The sequence below is a fragment of the Triticum dicoccoides genome, chromosome 4B, assembly GCF_002162155.2.
Source record: "Triticum dicoccoides isolate Atlit2015 ecotype Zavitan chromosome 4B, WEW_v2.0, whole genome shotgun sequence".
In the NCBI taxonomy this organism is placed as follows: Eukaryota; Viridiplantae; Streptophyta; class Magnoliopsida; order Poales; family Poaceae; genus Triticum; species Triticum dicoccoides.
Window position 1 is genome coordinate 104,817,454 of NC_041387.1, and position 19,407 is coordinate 104,836,860.

General features: G+C 43.4%; 2 protein-coding genes across 3 annotated transcripts; both read right to left on the bottom strand.

The window, feature by feature from the left end:
* Positions 1-6,299: 6,299 nt before the first annotated feature.
* LOC119293421 (sphinganine C4-monooxygenase 1-like) lies at positions 6,300-7,587 on the bottom strand. Its single transcript, XM_037571908.1, has 2 exons — positions 7,260-7,587; positions 6,300-7,154 (listed from the first exon to the last, which is right to left on the bottom strand). The coding sequence occupies exons 1-2, from the start codon at positions 7,491-7,493 to the stop codon at positions 6,573-6,575; spliced, it is 816 nt and encodes a 271-aa protein (XP_037427805.1). The 5' UTR covers positions 7,494-7,587; the 3' UTR covers positions 6,300-6,572.
* A 3,046-nt stretch (positions 7,588-10,633) lies between these two features.
* On the bottom strand, positions 10,634-19,380 carry LOC119295293 (DNA topoisomerase 2-binding protein 1-A-like). 2 transcript variants are annotated; one of them, XM_037573691.1, is made up of 17 exons: positions 19,208-19,380; positions 19,058-19,100; positions 18,149-18,270; positions 17,946-18,053; positions 16,137-16,281; positions 15,346-15,437; positions 14,449-14,542; positions 13,881-14,322; positions 13,651-13,790; positions 13,206-13,540; positions 12,686-12,856; positions 12,267-12,557; positions 11,967-12,147; positions 11,715-11,899; positions 11,506-11,615; positions 11,300-11,411; positions 10,634-11,205 (listed from the first exon to the last, which is right to left on the bottom strand). In XM_037573691.1, exons 3-17 carry the CDS (start codon positions 18,194-18,196, stop codon positions 11,074-11,076), a joined length of 2,586 nt encoding a protein of 861 aa, XP_037429588.1. In that variant the 5' UTR covers positions 18,197-18,270; positions 19,058-19,100; positions 19,208-19,380; the 3' UTR covers positions 10,634-11,073. The 2 variants fall into 2 exon arrangements, with proteins under 2 accessions (XP_037429588.1, XP_037429587.1); XM_037573690.1 differs by having other exon boundaries at positions 11,715-11,797; positions 19,208-19,296.
* Positions 19,381-19,407: the final 27 nt, after the last annotated feature.

Genomic DNA, 19,407 nt, shown 5'->3' on the forward strand with positions numbered 1-19,407 from the left:
GCGCATCGGCACCGACGAGCAGGTAAGCGGCGCATCTTCATCGACCGGCGGTCCACGGCGTCGGCGCTCCTTAACCGGTCGGCGTTGATATTCCACGACCGTCCCCCCTCGTCCTCAAGCTACAGCCATGGCCTCTATGAGTTCAATTCCCCTTTCTCTCTGTTCCTTCTAGCTAGATCTGAGCTGCAGCTAGGGTTTGATCTAGATGCATGGTTGATTAGTGGTCTGAACTGTGAGCTGATATGGTTGATTGCTATGCTGCGGTTGCAATTTGTGGTAGGGCTAGATGTTCAAACATGTGGTAGGCTAGATTAGTAGTGGAGTTTGAAGTTGAACCTTGTGCTTGTGTCTATTCGTCTTAGATCTGTGATTTGTACCTATTGGTGGTCCATTTGTAGCATGATGTTTGTTGTAGATGTATGTTCGTGCTCATAGGTTGTCCGATATGCTTAGTATGATAGCAATGAACTATATGTCTTAGTATGATAGTCATGAACCATGTACATGTATGCTACTGATTTCATGGATTGTCCGGTATGTTGTGTGCTATGCTTACCGTCAATGGGTGCTACGATTGTAGGACATGACCACGCAAATGCAAGATCTTAGTCAGACCCTTGTCCTGTCTGACAGCCAGTTTGCTCCATCGTTTGTCGAGGACTCGTAGCCTATGTCTGAGATGGCACCTTATTCAGAGGTGTTTGCGTCTGATTCCCTCTATGTGCCAGTAGTGCTTGTTGAGCCAACTCCTGCTGCTGCTGCTGCCGCTGCACTCAAGGTAGCAGCAGCAAAGGCAAAGAAGGATCATAGGTCGAACAACATGAAGTGGCAGTCGTTCATGTCCACGTTCGTGCTGAACAAGATGTGTGAGCTCATCTCTAGTGGAGTTAGGACTAACAAGGGCTTCAAAGAGGTGCACTTGAACACCGTTGCGAAGTAGGTGTTCGAGTTCTGTGGGAAGGAGGTGTCTGCCACCCAGGTGTACAACCACCTAAGGAAGTGGAGAGGTCGATGGATCCAAGTGTCCAAGCTGACAGACCTTAGCGGTGCCTCATGGGATGAGAACACTTGCTCCATAGTTCTGGAGGTAGAGCACTATGTCGGCCATGTCGCGGTTAGGTCACAGCCTTCTTCCTTTTCATACTGTCCACCATTGCCTACTCCTAATCGCAACTAACAACACTTGTGTTTCATTCTTAGGACCACCCAAGGGATGCTGAGTTCCACAACACACCCATACAGAACTACAGCCAGATGCAGCACGTCTTCTCCTTCGGACTGGCAACTGGGAAGCATGCCATGGGCTCGGGGGAGCCTCTTGGTTCTCCCATGCCAGACTTCCCTGGGACCCCGGACGTCGAGGTCCTTGATGGCCCTGACAAGATAGCTGCGAAGCCCTTCGACAAGCCATTTGACCCCGTCCATGATAGGAAGAGGAAAAGAGGAGGCCTGATGAAGGAGGAGATCAATGTCTTTTGCAGCATGACTGAGGCGGTGAAGGAGGTTGCAACAGCCATCAGGGAGTGCAAGCCCCTCGACGTCCACCCTGGCCTGTATGGCGCTGTCATGACCCAAGGTGGCTTCAGCGACGAGGCTCTCATGGCAGCTCTCAGTCGCCTGCTTGACAACAAGGCACAGGGTGTTGGGTTCGTTTCCATGGCAAACGCTCACAGGGTGTTGTGGCTCAGGAGTTGGCTAGGCAAGCACTACTACTAGAGTAGTGCTGCCTGTGAGCGTGCATGATCCCCGACGGTGATGGCGGTGGCGACGACGACGACGATGATGATGACGGCGTACATTTTGTGTAGCTAGGGCTGAAAAACAATTTGATGGTCTGTATATTTTGGTGAGGTGGTATATACTAACCCCTCACGCTGATGGTGAACTTGCGGTGGTAGGACGACACCCTCTTTTGGATTGGTGGTAGGTTAACACAAAGGTAGTGCTAGGTTGAACTTGCTATGCCGTATGATCATGCATGCTTTACTTCTCTTCTGCTCCATTGTTGTTTGTGTGCTACTTTTCTTGCTACTTGTGTGCTCCATTGATTTGTTGCTTCAACTCTTACTCTTGTGCATTGCTAGGGCAAGTGGTATGCCGTGTTCATCGGTGAGGCTCCAGGGGTTTATAGTTCATGGAAAGAAGCCAATGCACAAGTGGCATCGTATAACAACAACAACTATAGAGGGTTCAAGACTAGGCAGGCAGCAGAACACGCTTACTCCGCCTGGGTGCGAAAGCACGGAGGCAACAGTGTTGACAGTAGCAATGTTGGAGGTGTCAAAGTGGAAGGTGCTAAGGTGGATCGTCAGTTTGGGTTGAAGCTGAAGAATTTCATCATCTTCCCCCAGTTCATCGCCATTGTTGTGTTGTGGCGTTGGTGTGCTAGGTGTGATTATTGTGGGTAAGCTCACCAACTAGGGTACAAGGTAAGCACAACATGTACGACGTATGCAACCAAACGTCGTGTTCATGTGCCGCTAGGGCCAATGCAGGCAACCAAACAAAGTGCACTTGCGTATTACCTCATGCAGGGACACTAGATGCAGGCAACCAAACAACTTGCAGATGGCGCATTAGGGCTTGTTTTTGCTCAACCAGGCTGGGTTGAGAAGTGTATGCGATGCAGGAACTGTTCAGAACGGCAACCAAACACGCCCTATGTGATCGAAGCTTTCTTTTCTCTCCCCCTTTCCTTTTTTGCAGTCGATCTTGTCACATGATTCTTGTGGTTCTTTGTGCGTCGGTGGTTCTCTGTAATGGGGTAGAGGCAGAGGGGCCACTGTAGTTTCCCCTTCTGTGTGTCTTGGAGAAGAAGAAGAACATCGTTAGCAAGCTACAACCTTTTTTATTCAGACCGGTAGGGGAGGCGGGGTGAGGGGTAGCTAAGCCTGGAAAATCCTATACGACGCACTTTGCGTCAAACTGTCGGGGGTTCGCACAGGGTTCGCACAGGATTCGGAGCGAGCGACGTGATGTGGGCCGGCCCGTTAGCGCTTACCTAGTTATGGCTTTCTCCGGTTTTGGGAACCTTCTAGAAGGTTCCCTGAATCGGTTTTTCTTTTTTCCTATTGTTTTTCCTGGCTGGTATTCATTTACTTTTTATTTTCTTTTTTCCTTTTATGTTTCTTTTATTATTTTCACTTTCCTTTTTGTATTTCCCGTTTCTTTCTTCTTTTTTATTTTATTTCTTTTTCTGCTTCTTTTTTCAAAAATGCGCAAATTTGAAAAATGTTGAGAATTCAAAATTGTTCGAAAACTCGAAAATATGTTTGGGGTTTAAAAAAATTGTATTTTCAAAAGAAGTTCACAAATTTGAAAAAATGTTCGCGTTTTCAAAAAATGTTCTCCAATTAATAAATGTTTGTGTTTTCAAAATGTTTATAAACTTGAAAATTTTCAGATTTTCAAAAACTGTTTGCATTTAAAATATATTCATAAATTTCAAAAAATGCTCAGGTTGTTCAAGATAATGTTTGCAATTTCAAAAAAAATGTTCGTGCTTTCAAAAACTGTTCGCCGTACCAACATTTCGATCACAATTTCCAAAAAATATTCTTGTTTTACAAGATGTCTCATTTTTTCAAATTTGTTCACAATTTCAAGGGAAATTCGTGTTTGAGAAAACCATCATGAATTTCAAAAAATGTTCTCATACGCAAAATTTGTTCACCATTTAGAACAATATTCATGTTTAAGAAAATGTTCGAGATTTCAACATTTTGTTCACAATTTCAACAAATATTCTGATGTTTCAAATTTTGTTCTCATTTTGAAAATAGCGTACAATAAAATTTTGTTCACATTTCTTTTTAAAAGTTGTGTTTTATCTTTTTTGTTCTGAGTTTAAAAAAATTGTTCCTGTTTCCCATTTTTGTTTAAAAAACCAAAATTTTTACTATCTCAGAAAATATTCGGAAGTTTAGAAAAAACTTTCTTGTTTTTTGTTCATTGTTCGCTTTTTGTGAAAATATTAACTTTTGGAAAAATTGTTCGCGCTTGTGAAAACTGTTCGGGATTTGCAAAATATGTTCGTGTTTTGTTTTTCAATCGGAATTACAAACCATCTTCAGTTTCACAAAAGAAATTGGAATATAAAAAAACTGCGGCTTTTCAAAACAGCTCGCAATTTTCAAAAAATGTACTCAAAATGGTTGCCAAATCTGGACGATGCCAGCCTGTGCGTCCAACTCCTTGTATGACGCAAAATGCGTCATATAGGAGGGAATTCCCTATTTGCCGCTAACTGCGGCAACTAGTCGCCGCTTCGCACAGGGTGCAGCTTACCTGGGCCGGGCCATTCGAGTGGTTTCGCTTCGCGAGATTAAAAACCGCAAAAATTGTCACTGTCGCGGGATCGAACCAACAATCTCTTGTATCCGTACACACCGCAGTAGCCACAACGCCTAGCTCCTGGATGTGTAAGAAAAACAGTGTCAAACATAAAGAAACTAAAAGCATTCCAAAAAACTTTTGTTCCTTCTACTGGTTCTTTCTAGTTTTTCTTCACAGTCTTATTCTGTTCTTCATTTTTCATGTTTTCTTTATTTTTTATTTTTTTAATATTTTTCATTTTTCTTTGTAACCTTTTCAAAAAGTTCAAATATGGTTCAGAATTTTCCAAGATGTTCTTTTTATCAAACTTTGTTCATATTTCCAAAATAGTGTTCACATTTTCAAAATTTTGTTCACAATTTCCAAAAATGTTCCTGATTTTTTTGTTTGTTTTCATTTTCTTTTTCTTCTCTTTTTTCAAAAGAAATTCAAAATATTCATATTTTGTTCGTATTTTGATAAAATTTTCAGTTTTTCGAAAAATGTTCTCCAAATCCAAAATTTGTTCCCATTACAAAAAAAAGTTCAAAACTTTCGAAATGCAGAAAATATACTGGATTTCATAAAATGTTCATGCTTCCAAATTTGTTCAGAATTTTCAAAATTGTTCTCTATTTCAAAATTTGTTCTCAAGATTCAAAAAAATGTTTGTGCTTTAAAAAATTGTCCACGCTTCCAAATTTGTTCTCTATTTAAAAATTTGTCCTCGAGATTCAAAAAAATTTCGTGCTTTAAAAAATTGTTCGCACTTGCAAATTTGTTCAGGAGTTTTCAAAATTTGTTCTCAAGATTCAAAAAATGTTCATGCTTTAAAAATTGTTCGCGCTTCCAAATCTGTTCTCCATTTCTAAATTTGTTTTGAAGATTCAAAACATGTTTGTGCTTTAAAAAATTGTTTGTTCTTCCAAATTTGTTCTCAGTTTCAAAATTTGTTCTCAATATTTAGAACACTTTGTACAAAAAATATACACTTTTTGTACAAAATATGTTCCTATGTACAAAATATGTTCAGAAATGAAAAAAAATGGTCGCAGTTTTTCAAAATATACTCTTCCAGAAAAAATCTACAATTTGTTTTAAGATGTTCACTACAGTGTGTAATTCTGGTTCGATACAGCAGACAAGTCCGGTTGTACGGTTGTGCTAAGTTATTATAAGTGCGCGTTGGATTTATACGAGCAATACTAGTCAGGTGGACTGGCTGGGAGCATGCACTTTGAATCTGTAGGTCGCAGGTTTGAGTGGCGCCTCACCTTCCCCTTTTTTTGCTTCCTTTTCTTTCCACCGGTACAGCGCGATGGGCCGGCCCAGTCAGGCTGCGCCCCTGTGCGTGGCGACGACATTTTGACGCAGAACGCGTCCAATAGGAGTTCCCGCTAAGCCTGGTGACATGAATGGATCATTGTGTTTGATTGGGGAGGCGCGGTGGGCTTTGTGGGTGTGTATCAATGTGTCTTTATGGGCTAACAGGTTTGAATCAAGCGTGTCGGAATGTGGTGCGTAACGGCCCTTTGCAAATTTGACTAAGACCCAGAATGAAATCAATACAATTTTCAGAAGCTGGAACAAAAACGAAATGAAAAATAGCCAACTGGAGTGTTCTCTCATGTATATCCAAATTATGTTGTGCATCAACTGAGTATTCTCTCATGGAGTACTTTAAAAGGACTCGTGTTCACTCATGTATATCCAAATTCTGATAATCAACCAACAACGTACTCCCTCTGTAAACTAATATAAAAGCGTTTAGAACACTAAAATAGAGATATAAATGCTCTTATATTAGTTTACATATCCAAACAACAATCTGGAATGGAAAGTTGATTGATTTCATGAGCAACTCCAACTGTCAACCAAACAACAGAAATTCAATCATAAGCAGATTTCCCTTTGCTTAGGTTCGATTGGAATTTGCTCTGAGTTCCACAGACCAATTCAATTCAAACAGAACTCACTGTTTTTTTCTTGCAAATGACATTTTATTGAATGGAATATAATACATAGAGTGACTAAAAAAACTGAGCAAATAGTTTGACCGGCTCACGTCTACCCGCTGACTATAACACGCACATCTCACTAGCTACTATACTACACTCAGTTTTGTAGCTGCATGCATGCAAGCCACACGTACGTACGCATGCAACTTGCGTGCTTATTGACTAATCTACATGTAATTATACTGATTAGTAGTAGGAGTAATACGTAGTAACTGCATGCCTGATCGAGCATGCCGTTGACTAATTAGTTGCCTTGGGAGGCGGCAGGGGCTTGAGCATGAGTCCATCGCCGCCCGGCCTCTCCTCGACGGCGTAGGGCATGTGGGTCCCGAACACATGGTCCCACGTCACGAAGAAGAGGTCGGAGAAGTTGTACCGGACGCCGCGCGGCATGTGGTGCACGCCGTGGTACGCGGCGCCGTTCCAGACCGACTGCAGGCGGCGCGGCAGCAGGCACACGCCACAGTGGTTGTCGATGGCCTTCACGGTGCAGAGGGTGAGGAACACGGCCGTGGCGCGCGGCGACGACGGCGACAGGCCGGTAACGAGGACGGCGAGCGAGGCCCCGGCCGTGTCGGCGATGAGGACCTCGATCGGGTGGCCGTAGATGGCGCCGAACGCGTAGGGCACCACGATGCGGTGGTGCCACGAGTGGAGGTGCCGGTAAATGAACCGGTTGATGTGCGCCAGGCGGTGCCACGCGTACCGGTACGCGTCGAACACCAGCACGGCCACCGCGATCCGGGCCGCCGCCGTCAAGTACTCCGCCGCCCGTGAGCCGCCAGCGGCCTTCGACGCCGTCGCTCCTCTTCCTCCCGTAACCTGTGTATGTATAAGCTCGACGGTCAGCCAGTGCACAAATTAATGACGTGCATGCATGCATGCAGCATGCATGCCGTTAGTAGCATAAATGAGATCAGTACGTACCATGGCGAGCACGGCGAGGGCGGCGAGCTGCATGAGGTGCTGCATGAGGACGTTGAGGATGACGGCGCGCTTGGACACCATGTTCTTGCGGTCCTCCTCGTCCTTGGTGTTGAGCCTGTACTTGTCCATGAGCCGCGAATGCCCCAGCGCCGTGTGCACGCTGGCGTAGGCCCAGTACACGGCGATGGGCACGACGGCGGCCACAGTTTCCTCAGAGACCCTCGGCATCTCCATCTCAGCAAGCCTCTTCGATCGATCTACGACGTACGCGTCTTTCGTGCGTGTAGGTGTGTGCTAACTGCAGACGACGTACTGTCTTGTGTCGATCTTGTGGCTGTGTGAGTAAACCTAGCACGATTTCCCTTGCTTATATACATCCGACCCGAGAAGTGAGAAGCCATGTGCGTGCGTGCGTGCATGCATGGCAGGGTTGATGAATCAAGCCGTTTGACCGTGCAAGTCGTGGTGTGTGGTTGCCATGTTTGATTGTCGTCGTACGTGGTGGTGTACATGTTTGACGGCGAGGTATGTGGGACGTGGATCGGCTTGGAAGCATGGAGCCCAACGGATTTGTCAAGTCAGTCCGTCGCTCGATCCCATCCCGCCGCCGGCCAGCAGTGACGGTTTCAAAGCCCTCCTTCCTCGCTCTATCTCTACATACGGAGTTACCATTATTGACTCTTCATCAAATCTTCCAGATATCGCTGCGAGCCGAATTGCTTTCAACCACGTGAGTGTATTTTGTTGTATATAGGAATTTCAAGGGATGCATGCAGAAATATGGACGTCGGACATCACACCTTTTGTCTTTTCTAGTATGTTCCACCCAAAATTGCTTTAGTAGTCCTATAAGAATGCGTACACCTACACACATGTACCGTTGATCCACGTCCACGCGTACGCTCATGGCTACCGGTCGGATCGTTGCAGCGGCGTACGTAGACCCATTAGGCCATCGCTATTTACGTAATTGATTGAATTACGGGATTGCTAAATCTCAATCGACTAAGACTTCAAGGTGACAGAACATATAAAAAAAGAAAAAAAAATTGTATAAATCTTCATGTACGATCTCACGGGTATAGCATTGATTAAGACTTCGGAAATGTTAACGCCCACACGTGTGGGCGTTGACCATCTCGACCACACGCATCCATCATCGTCCAGTACTATATGCACGAATCTTGATACAATCTGGCTGATTTTCTGTGTCATGTAGGACAAGGCGTGTGTGTGGTGTGTGACATAGTTCACCCACACATCTATTTTACCACACGGAGGGGTCGATGTGTGGGCGTTTAACAGTTCACCCACACACCAGTTTTCAGTCACGCACAAGGGCTGGTGTGTGGGCATTTACCATCTCGCCCACACGCCCGTCTCCTCTTCCACACCCCAGCTGCTAGTTGCCATGTGTTTTTGCAGCGCACATGGCAACTGCCCCTAGTGTGCTTTATAAGCAGGTGGCAACTCTCTTTTTTTACCCGAGTTGCCATGTGTTTTTGCAGGATACACGGCTGTCTAGTGTGCACGTAAGCAGATGGCAACTCTCTTTTACCGAGTTGCCATGTGTTTTTGCATGGTACATGGCAACTGCCCCAACGTGCACGTACATGGCAACTGCCCTAACATGCACGTTAGCAGATGGCAACTCTTCCTTTTTACATGGCAACTGCCCTAGCATACTTGTGAGCACATGGCAACTCTCTCAACTACCTAGTGTTAGTATGTGGCAACTCCTAAAGTTATAAAATCATGACAACTACATTAGATCAGACCATACATGGCAACTGCAGTTGAGCATCCATGGCAACTGCAGTTGTCCGACATGGCAACCGTAGTTCAGCGACATGGCAACTGCAGTTAAACAAACATGGACAAGGGTCTGGACCATGGCAACTGCGGGCGCGCGGTGGGCGTCATGCGTCGCGTGCGGGGCCAGGAGGGTACGAGGCCTAACATACGGGCGTGTGAGTATTATCAACTTTGCCCACACGCACGCGTGTAAGAGGGTTCGGAAGGGAAAAAAAGATGTGTCTGGACATTAGTTGTTTTGCCCACACGTAGGTGTGTGGGCTGGTTGCTGTCCATGCCACACGAGGCGTGTGGCACAACTATCCGATACATCACACGTGTGGCAGTTATCGGGACCCTAAGACTTTGTTAAGTCTTAGTCGACTAAAATTTAACCATCTCATTTTATTTTTGTTAGGCCTCCTCATACATTAACCTTGACTTCGATCGACAAGGAGGCGACAGCAGCGGGTCGTAAGATAGCGGCTCGATATCTTGGGCAACAACTCTTCATATCGTGAGGCTACAGCAGTGGGTCGTAAGATAGCGGCTCGATATCTTGGGCAACAACTCTTCATCTCGTAGGAAGGGGCTAGCTCCAACTCGTCTACAGGCGTTCGCTTAGTGACGATGTCCGTGTTCTTGTTACATGCTTCCTCGGTCTATTCCCGTCCTTAGCGCTGCCGCCGCCGGCGACGACGTCCGGGTTTCTACCCGAGTAGGCAGGCACGCCCCATATCGATCAGGTTGGACGCCCGCGAATGCATCCAACTCAACGATGAGCAAGTCAAGCACAACTCTCCCGCGAGGCCCAAAGATATTTCTAGCCAGTGAACACTTCGCATCCATTCTATCCCTTTGTTGCATGGCATGTTGGCTATATTGCTGGCTAACGTGAATGACTCGGTTTCGTGCCAAGATTTACTCCGTCCATTTCATAATGTAGTGCTTTTACGTTTTTAGAGATTTAAGTTACCATAAACTTAACTAGCATGGGTAGCTATGGCTCGAAAAGCGCAATGAACATTGGATAGAGGTTGCGTCAATTAATTTGAATTAAAGGGGTACTAAAAATGCATGACCATATTATGACCCAGTAATGAAATAAAATAAGGCATCAACAAAGATACATTCTGCGAACCAACCATATGGTTGGATGAACTGTGGTATGCCCAGCCCACCAGGGTTCAAGTCCTGGCGCTCGCATTTATTCCTGAATTTATTTCAGGATTTCCAGCGATGCACATTTAATGCCGGCTTAGTTTTTCGAAGATGTTCATAGGAGTAAGATGTGCGTGTGTGCGTCCATAGGGATAAGTGTATGCGCGTGTATATGAGTGCTTGCGTTTGTACTGTGTTAAAAAAATACATTCTGCCTAGAACATTTTACTGTAACTTTGTTCCTGCCTGGCACACCTATAATTTTGCAAAATCATATGTTAATGTGCTCACATGAACCAAGCACATTATCTAACCTGTGATATCTACAAAACAGGACAAAACAAACAGGAAGGACTTGAACCATATATCTAGCAAAAGAAGGACTCAGCCATCTCAAGAAAAAGACAGACACAACTATACAAGCATCTAATCAGCATATATTACATTGCCATATCTGTACGGGCATGTTCACATGCTCAGTAATCCAGCATCAAGTCAGTACAAAACCACACTAATCAAGAAAACTGCGGGTACAGCAAACACCACAGGCCAGAGTCTCAGACCGTCTTCTCGGGAAAAGGAAGCACAACAGTCATGAGTCGCTCTACAAAATTGCGACACAGACATATACTACATCCCATGATAATCTTCTGCTGTTTGTTGTGGCACCAGCACAAGATGTCTCCTGCGTAGGAACAACCTCCAGAGTTCATGCTCCTACATCCATCTTGCGGACAACGAGGCAGGGAAAGCAGATTCAATGTTTCTTTTGATCTCCTGTGTCGGAATCATCGGGCAGCAGAATCTCACTGCAATTAGATAGATGACCAGCTTTGTCTCTAACTCAAGACATGCCGTTTCATTTGAGGGAGTCCCATTGATGCCCCATGACTGAACTGTCGGTGCCTGAACTGTCGATGGTCTTTTTTTGAGAACTAACTCTGTCAATGATCTTCTGCATGCCAGTCAAATCTTCTTCATACCCGATGATCTGCATGACAAACCAGAGGTTACATGAGCTGAGCGGTCATGCCAGTTGTGACCTGCCAAGGGGGAAAGTGTTGGTTGTAAGGTACAATGCACACCTGGGAATCTGTCTGCGTTTCGCTGAAAGGTAGATAGGGAGTTGGGACAGGGGCCCGGGTGGAGTCTGGGCTCTTGACATTCTTGCCAGGGGGCATGTGTTGCTTCTGTGGCCTGAAGGGAACACATGGTAAAAAGGAATTATTTGAATGTGCAGGCGAGTGATAAGACAGAAGATATGTTTCCGATGTATACTCATAACAATTACCAGTTATTTGAGCGGGTTTTCATGTCATTGTATAAGGAAGTGAAAGCATTATCTGGCACAGGTTGAGGTTCCTCATCTTGACCTACAACAGAAGCATCAAGTGCAGGATCCTGCATTGGCCGTTAAAAAAGGTGTGAAGTTGCCACTTATATTCAAATTCCTATAAACATGGCATGCTGTGCAAATAGTAAAGTACATGAACCACATACCCTGGATGACTGAACCAGTAGGTCCTCGAAGTCCTTTATGGAGTCTGCAACACCCAGAGCAGAGCTGCTGTCCGAATGTTTCTCTGTTTGTCCAATGTGTGTAGATGTATCATTAGCCTTGGCTGTTCCGGATCGTCTTCTTTTGTTAACAGAAGAAGCAATTTTCTCCTCACTAACAGAGGAGCCTGCCAAGCTATCATGGTGAGTCTGTGACAAGAAAATATTTTTACAAATTGTGCAATGGACAATTACCTGAGCTGTGTTTTGAACTGCTTCTTGGTACTTGAGGTTCACTAAGTGGCTCAGGGCAATCAAATTTAGAGGTCGTATTGGCGGCTTGCGTCGGAAATTGACTAACAGTGCACATACCAGCATCCTTGTCCTGAGAAGTAGGTGGTTTCGGCTGAAACTGGTCATAAGGGATAATGGTGTCCTGCGATGACAATTGTTGTGCTGTTAATCAATCCCATATACAACCTATATATCATTAATAAGAAAATAATTGGCAGGCAAATTTTGGATATGCTCAAATTATGCATGAAAAAAGGATACCTGTCTCACACATTCGAAGAGCCACTCTGTGGTAATGGTTGGAATTCTCTTATTATGGTAAGCCTCGTACTTTGGACCGCTTGCAAATTTACAGATAAGATGGTTCACTCTTTTCGATGCTTTCTCTGTGAATTTAGCTCCTAGAGTAAGACAGAGGTTCTTAAGCAGAACTCTCTCTTTCTCATCATACTGTGAAACACAGAAACGGAAGTCTTCAAACCCTGGGAATGGGATGCGACACCGCAAAGGAGAGAAGATAGGATGACTTCCAACATCTTGCAAGTGGCCCACCTGTACAAGAATTTGTATGTAAGAACTGGAAGCTTATAGAAATTTGCAAGTAGAAGTGCAGGGTATGATGGACCATCTGCTTCTTGAATAAAGAGTAAAGAAGCAACCATGAGAACATAAACATGCACCTCAATACATGAGGCTATCCATTGAGTTGAAACAACAGTTGAATGAGCGTAGTCACATTGCATGCTGTTCTGTCCATGGCACTCAATTATGAAATCCACAGCAGTTGCTTGTGCATCATCCACCGCCATAGTGCCTCCCCCTTTTATGACCCAATCGATTACCTCCGGTCTCTGGTTAAGATGGACATAGGCACTTCATCAACAGGAAAGCAAATAAAGTGGAAAACAAGGCAAATGATGAAAAACAAAGGCACTGCATCAATGAATATGATTAGGCAATTTTAACTCTGTGCACTAACCTAGCAACTTCACTGAAAAGCAATGTCTTCACAAGTTGATTTATCAGCCTCTAATATTAGCAAGTGTGAACACCATAATTTACTGTTGGTCTGCTTGTCCCAGTAATAGTATTATATGGTAAAGGTTGAAGTAAAAGTCATCCAAGTGGAGAAGTTGACGGCACAAATTAAGAAGTGATACTGGTAAAACAAATTACTAAAATAATTACACCATAGCTTACCCGGTCATGAGAAAATGAATTTGAGAAACAAAATGTTCTCCCTTCGAAAATATTTGAAGTGGTGCTACTCTGTGAATTCACTGCAGAAGAAGTTGCTTTGCCAGAACTGGTCAGTCCATTTTGTTGGCTTGATTTTGCAGACCTAGTTGCTGCTCGGGTATTATTCATGTTTTCATGTTTGCCCATGGCTGGTTTTCTTTCAGATGACGGATCTTTTGCAAGCTGCTTATCATGTGAATCATTGACAGTTGGAACATGGAATATTCCATGTGAACTTTTGGCTGCCTTTGTTTCACGTGTAGCAGCAGATTTTTCCATACCCACAAACGGAAATTCTGAGTTCAGAAAGTAGAAAATGAATATAAAACAAAGTCAGCCAGGATAACATGTTTTTTGGTGACCCATTCAACAATCTGAAATACAACTAAATCTGATGCTTCCGTACCTTTCGAGAGTAACTCGCTAGCCAAATGAGCTGCGGATACTTTGACTTCCGTTTTTATTTTACTGCAGTCTTCCAACCATTTTACCTTTACGACATTTATTACACCCCAAGCAGCAAGGCGTCTTACCTCTTTTTTTTCTCTGCTAAGGCAAATAAGCATCATTAACTGTAACTGCAACCAGTTAATACAGAACTTAGTGTATGCAGAAGAAACGGTGACATGAACTTACTCCTCTGAAGGTGCACCTAGAATAATATGAGTAAGCCTCTCACTCAACATAACATGCCGGGATCCACCACCATTACGTATCATCATGACTAACCTTGACAACTCTTTCTCCTCAAAACCCACAAGAGAAATTCTGCAATTTGATAAGTACAGATCGTCATCTTCAGCCTCTGAGTCCTCAGCTACATGACTCTCAACCGGCATCTCGTTTGTCTCTTGGACACAAGGTGCACCGACAATATCAGTGTTGCAGATCTTTGAAGCATAACCGGAAGAAACTGGCGCATACTGTGACATCGATACTGAATCATCAACTGATACTGCTGGAACAGATTGAAAACTTGCACTGCTCATTGGGTTCCGTTGCTCCTTAAGGGAGCCCTTTATGCCATTACAGTTAGAAGAACTCTGGCCAATGACATAGGCACTTTCATCTAGATAAGCTGTGTTCCAAAGAAAAAACATGAGGTTAGTTTTTATTTTTTAACCTTACTAGCTCATTTCTATTGGAGAAACAAGACAATATCAGCATCAAAGTCAATGAAACGCCCATGCATCTTGATAATTACCTCTTCGAGCAACAGATTGGTCAACCCATCTCCGATCCACAATGTGAATATTACCCCATTTTTTAGCTACAAGATACTTGTCACCACCAGGTTCGTAATAACATGTTAAGAAAAGTTCCCTCAAGATTCAATTTCCTCATAATACAGAGATACATGTAGCAAACCAGCGCGCTATTTTTGAGAAAGTTGTACGGGAATTGGAGAGCATATATCGAATGTGAGACAACATGTGCAACCAACTATAAAGCAAAAATTAACTCTGATAGCCTGATGTTTCATATCAGTGTTTCATCACAAACAACAACAACAACAAAGCCTTTAGTCCCAAACAAGTTGGGGTAGGCTAATATCAGTGTTTAATCGTTGGAAAAAATACAACGTGCCTTAAGGAATTTAAAACTATCCTTTCTAGCCTGTTAGCTGAGTACGCTTGCATTCCTGCAACAGAGTATGTGTGCATATACCTCCTACAAACTAAATTGCTGTATGATTTCACTGTCGAATGCCCAGACAGACCGCTGATTATGAAATTTAGTCACATTTCTGCCAATGTGTCAACAACTCTCATAGGTGCCTCACTCTTTACATGCTTACATGTGGCAGACCAAAGCACCAAATCTTTTAATGCTGAACTTAACTTCTTAAAAGTGACCGAGACATGAGCAGCATTGAAATTAACTGGAGTAACATCCCTTTTCTGCTCTATTCGCTGTTTTACAGCAGTGTGGGAAACAAATACAGGGTGGAGGATCACATCATTGGTCAATTAACAAGGAGGTATCTCAAGACCTATTCCACTAAAATTCAAAAAGGAAAGAAGCCAGTAAAAATAATTTTTCAATTTCATCAGATGAAATCTCAAACTGAGAGCAAAAGCAGAAAGCACCAAAAGGATATATTTGCAACTAAATGAGTGCACTTCTTTGTAAGATTTGCTGAATACTGGCCACCATTCTGCTCTATTATTTCCATCAACTCCTTCCGTTTATCTGATTAAACAAAAGAAACGGGGTAAGACAAATGAAGTAAACAAACATTCAACAGGATAAAGCATATATTGCCAGATGTAGTGGCGAAGAGATACTAGTGGTAGCTTCTTCTTAAATGACATGGTTTTAAATAGCAGATAGCGGGCTGGTAGCGGATTGGGGTCCGCGTAGCGGAATGCAGATAGCGGGCGCTATGCCTACGTAGCAGAATTATAAAAACACCAGATTATTGTTTATATTTCTAGATCATTAACAAAAAGTAATGACATTTAATTTGAGCAATAGCGGATGCTATTGCGCTAGCGCTATTGCGGACGCAATAGCGGATGCTATCTCCGCTATTTGAAGATTTGGTGCAACTACTGTTAACAGATTTTCATGGTCAGGGATTTCAAGTAATACCACCATAGACCAATTTTCTGCAACTACTGTTAACATCTGCTGCCGGTCTAAGAACCTTGGCCAAATCAATATTCATTATCATATTTCATTTGGTAAAATTGTTCCCACAGTTAACAACTACATATTTTTAATAGAGATGCAAAGTAAAACATATTGGTTGAAAGAAGGTCAAAGTTGCTTCCAGCCTTCCAACGCCAGTTCTAAATACCTGCATCTAGTTTGGTGACATATCTATTCAATGGTTCAACCAAGTAAAAGAATTAACAATGAATTATTCGAGGTTTGTTAGGCACGTACCTGCATCTAGTTTTGTGATGCATATATTCAACCCAGTAAAAGGAAGAATCCTGTAAGGTTCATGAGGCACAACACGATGTTCTATCCAGCATTGCTCCAACCAGTTCCTATTGACAATAGGCTTCTTCAGGCTATTCACGGCCCACTGCAGTACACAAAAACATTGAAGCACGTCCCCATTAGTCAGCCCAACAGTACCGATCCTCGCACGACATGACACTACCCAAAACAATTCTTGCTTCCAGACTAAGGTTAAAGAAGGTAACATAGTGTTGCCAGCTTTACAGCAAAAGAGCCTCCAAACATAAAGAAACTCTATAGGTGAACTTATAAAGAGAAGATAATAGGGAAGCTATACAAACCTGGCATGAAATGAGCAAACAGCAAAAATATTACAACCAGCCCTAATGAGTTGAACGAAACAGCTATGCTAAGCATTGAGAATATTAACCTTAAAATGAGCAGTTAAAACAAATAGTATTTTCATCTACGGTTTGCAGCACAGATGATAAAATGCCAAAAACCTAGAAACATATTTTGTTTAGGTTGTGGGCTTGTGGGGAGCTAGAGATCAAATAAAAATATAAAATACCTCCATCACATTTACGGCTTAGTTTGGCATGGTAGCAGCATATAATCTGTGATTTCAGTTTACAATTTTGTTGGTTTTAATAACCTCTTTTTCTAGCAATCAAATAAATGTCCCATAAAAACGCTGATTTTTTTTACCTAAATACATTCACCTGCAAAAGCAGCTCCAAACTAGTGATCACACATGCTACAAACACATACAAAAGAAATCATCAGAGGAATCCTTAGAGGCTCAAACGGATGAGACAAAAGAACATGTGTGAGCAGAGATTTTCAGATCCATAAAGAAGATATACTCCCTCCGTTCCAAATTACTTGTCTTCGATTTGTCTAGATACGGATGTATCTAGCACTAAAATGAGTCTAGATACATCCGTATCTAGACAAATCTAAGACAAGTAATTCAGAACGGAGGGAGTACAAAGCTGAGGGGTGTAGCAGAAAAGACTGAAGACGACTACATGAAAAGATGGCTGACTTGAGATTCTGACTATTTTCATGTTATGTCTCATACACTATTCCTAATTTCCTATTGTCATTCTCACATGCTTCCGTTGCAACTTGCAAGATGCACTGCCACTCATGTGTGGATCAGGCTAAATTGTATCCCCTGCATTGGGTTGATAACTCTGTATTTTCAATATTCTCTGATGTGGGCTGTTCAGAAGATGAACTTTGGGTTCGCCAGTTTATAGTTTTCAATTTTATTATGAAAACTGGGATTACTTGCACAAAAAATAATACAGTTTGCCTCAGGTTCCTTTTAATAAACCAGAGTAATTCTTAGGCTAGAAGATCTAAGAGGTTACAAAAGGAGAAATGTGCAAGGAAAATAACAAAGCCAAACAGGGGAGTAGGACACCAGACCAGAATGATGGCAGCAAAAGGACACCACAAATGAGTATTAGTTTTGGAAGCACCAAGAGCATCGATAAACTAAACTACCACCAAATACACCATTAAGCAGTACTTTGAACCCTAGCCAAAAAATGAGGATATTTAATGTGCAGTATGTAATATATTAGCCATCTCTATGATAACATTATGAAAGAACTAGTTTTGAACTTTGAGGACTTCACAACTAGATGGGCTGCACAGCAAATTAGCAGTCCATATTACCTGTTTGGTAAGCATATTTAGTTTCTCCTACCAAACTGACTGCAACGGCAATTAACAAATGATTTCCATCCCATATTAAGAGCTTTCAGCGTAACTTACTTTATATTTGGCAGCCAAGACATCCTTTGCAACGACAAAGTTAACATCCATGGACACTTTAGTTTGCAAAAGACCTCCCATAGCTGTCACTAACTGTTCAATCCTGGCCTGGAAGAACAAAAACAAACTTGAGATACATGCATCATGTGTTAGCTAATGAAGCTGCAACAGGAAGACAAGTTCCGATACGTGATAACACATACCCTCTCATCTTTCTCGAAGCCTGAACAGAGTATAGTAACCCCATCCATTGCAAGACAACAAGTATAAGCTTGTTTAGGCAGGGAACGATGCTCCTTGGCACAGGAAAGGATGCATTGTGGTCCTGAAAAAAATAAACCTGATCTTAAAATGAAAACCAATGCAAAAAATGGTTGTGGAAATACTCCAGCCTGGTTGACTGCTGTTCCAACCAAACAAAATTGTGTACTAGGTTACTAGGAAACACATCACATTTTGTCTCTGTACTAATGCGTAGCCTTATAGAGTAAATAAAACGCGTGTGATACTATCTTCATTTAACGAGAAATTTTACAGAGGTTGCTGGGCCATGGTCCTCGGTAACTGATGGCGAAGTACCACACTAACATCTGCAACACTGAAACCAAGGTACCAGACTAGTGAAAAAGTTTGTAAGCTATCTGCTTATATGGAGTAAGGGTGCACAAACTCTAGAATCCTAGCCACATGCTCCCCAATCGCAAGGCTGGACAGCCAGCTAGTGTTAAATTTCACGGGCACGTGAGCTAATTTCGGTGTTTCCACTGGATAGATTTCACAGCCACGGCTTAGGCTGGTCATAGTGGGGAGTAACTTAGACTAGTAACATACATATGTTACTAGTCTATGTTACTATCTTTATAGTGGGTAGTGTCATAGGTGTGGTAACATAGTTGCCTTCATTTATTACTTTGTAGACTCATTATGCATTGGAAACCGCTATGTGATGGTAACATATTATGTTACTCTATTTGCCTCTCTCCTCATTAACTACTTGCCACATCATCATTTTTGCTTATGTGGCATCTATGTTACTACCTATGTTACTCCCACTATGACCAGCCTTACAACTACACAAGGAAATTAGCACTAGCACTGCCGAACCGAATTACCTAGCAGATTGCAGCCTTTGTCCTTCAGATCCGCGAACCTCTCCTGCAGAAGACATAGGCGTAAACGGAAGGGGTCAATTAGGGATTCGGTGACGGCGGAGAGCCGGAGGTCGCGCCGCGCAGCGCGGCGACGGTGGAGTGGGGGCGTACGTGGGAGGAGGAGGAGATGACGTGGTAGTCGAGGGGCCCCGTGCGGGTGGGGTCGGCGCAGAGGAGGACATCGGCGCCGTTGAGGCGGAGCGCGTCGTGCACGGCGTCGAACACCTCGGGGGCCACCAGCTTCCGCGAGAGGAACACGCTGGCGCCCGCGAACGTCGCGGTCCTCCGCCCGCCGCCGGAGGAGGCGGCCG

Bases quoted from the DNA above. Each gene is read 5' to 3' on its own strand.
- LOC119293421 (XM_037571908.1), bottom strand. From the start codon at position 7,493: ATGGAGATGCCGAGGGTCTCTGAGGAAACTGTGGCCGCCGTCGTGCCC. The intron at 7,155-7,259 runs GTACGTACTGAT...ATACATACACAG, and splicing joins CCCTCGCCGTGCTCGCCATG to GTTACGGGAGGAAGAGGAGC.
- LOC119295293 (XM_037573691.1), bottom strand. From the start codon at position 18,196: ATGGATGGGGTTACTATACTCTGTTCAGGCTTCGAGAAAGATGAGAGG. The intron at 16,282-17,945 runs GTAAGTTACGCT...TGTGTACTGCAG, and splicing joins TCTTGGCTGCCAAATATAAA to TGGGCCGTGAATAGCCTGAA. The intron at 12,857-13,205 runs GTAAGCTATGGT...CATCTTAACCAG, and splicing joins ATTCATTTTCTCATGACCGG to AGACCGGAGGTAATCGATTG.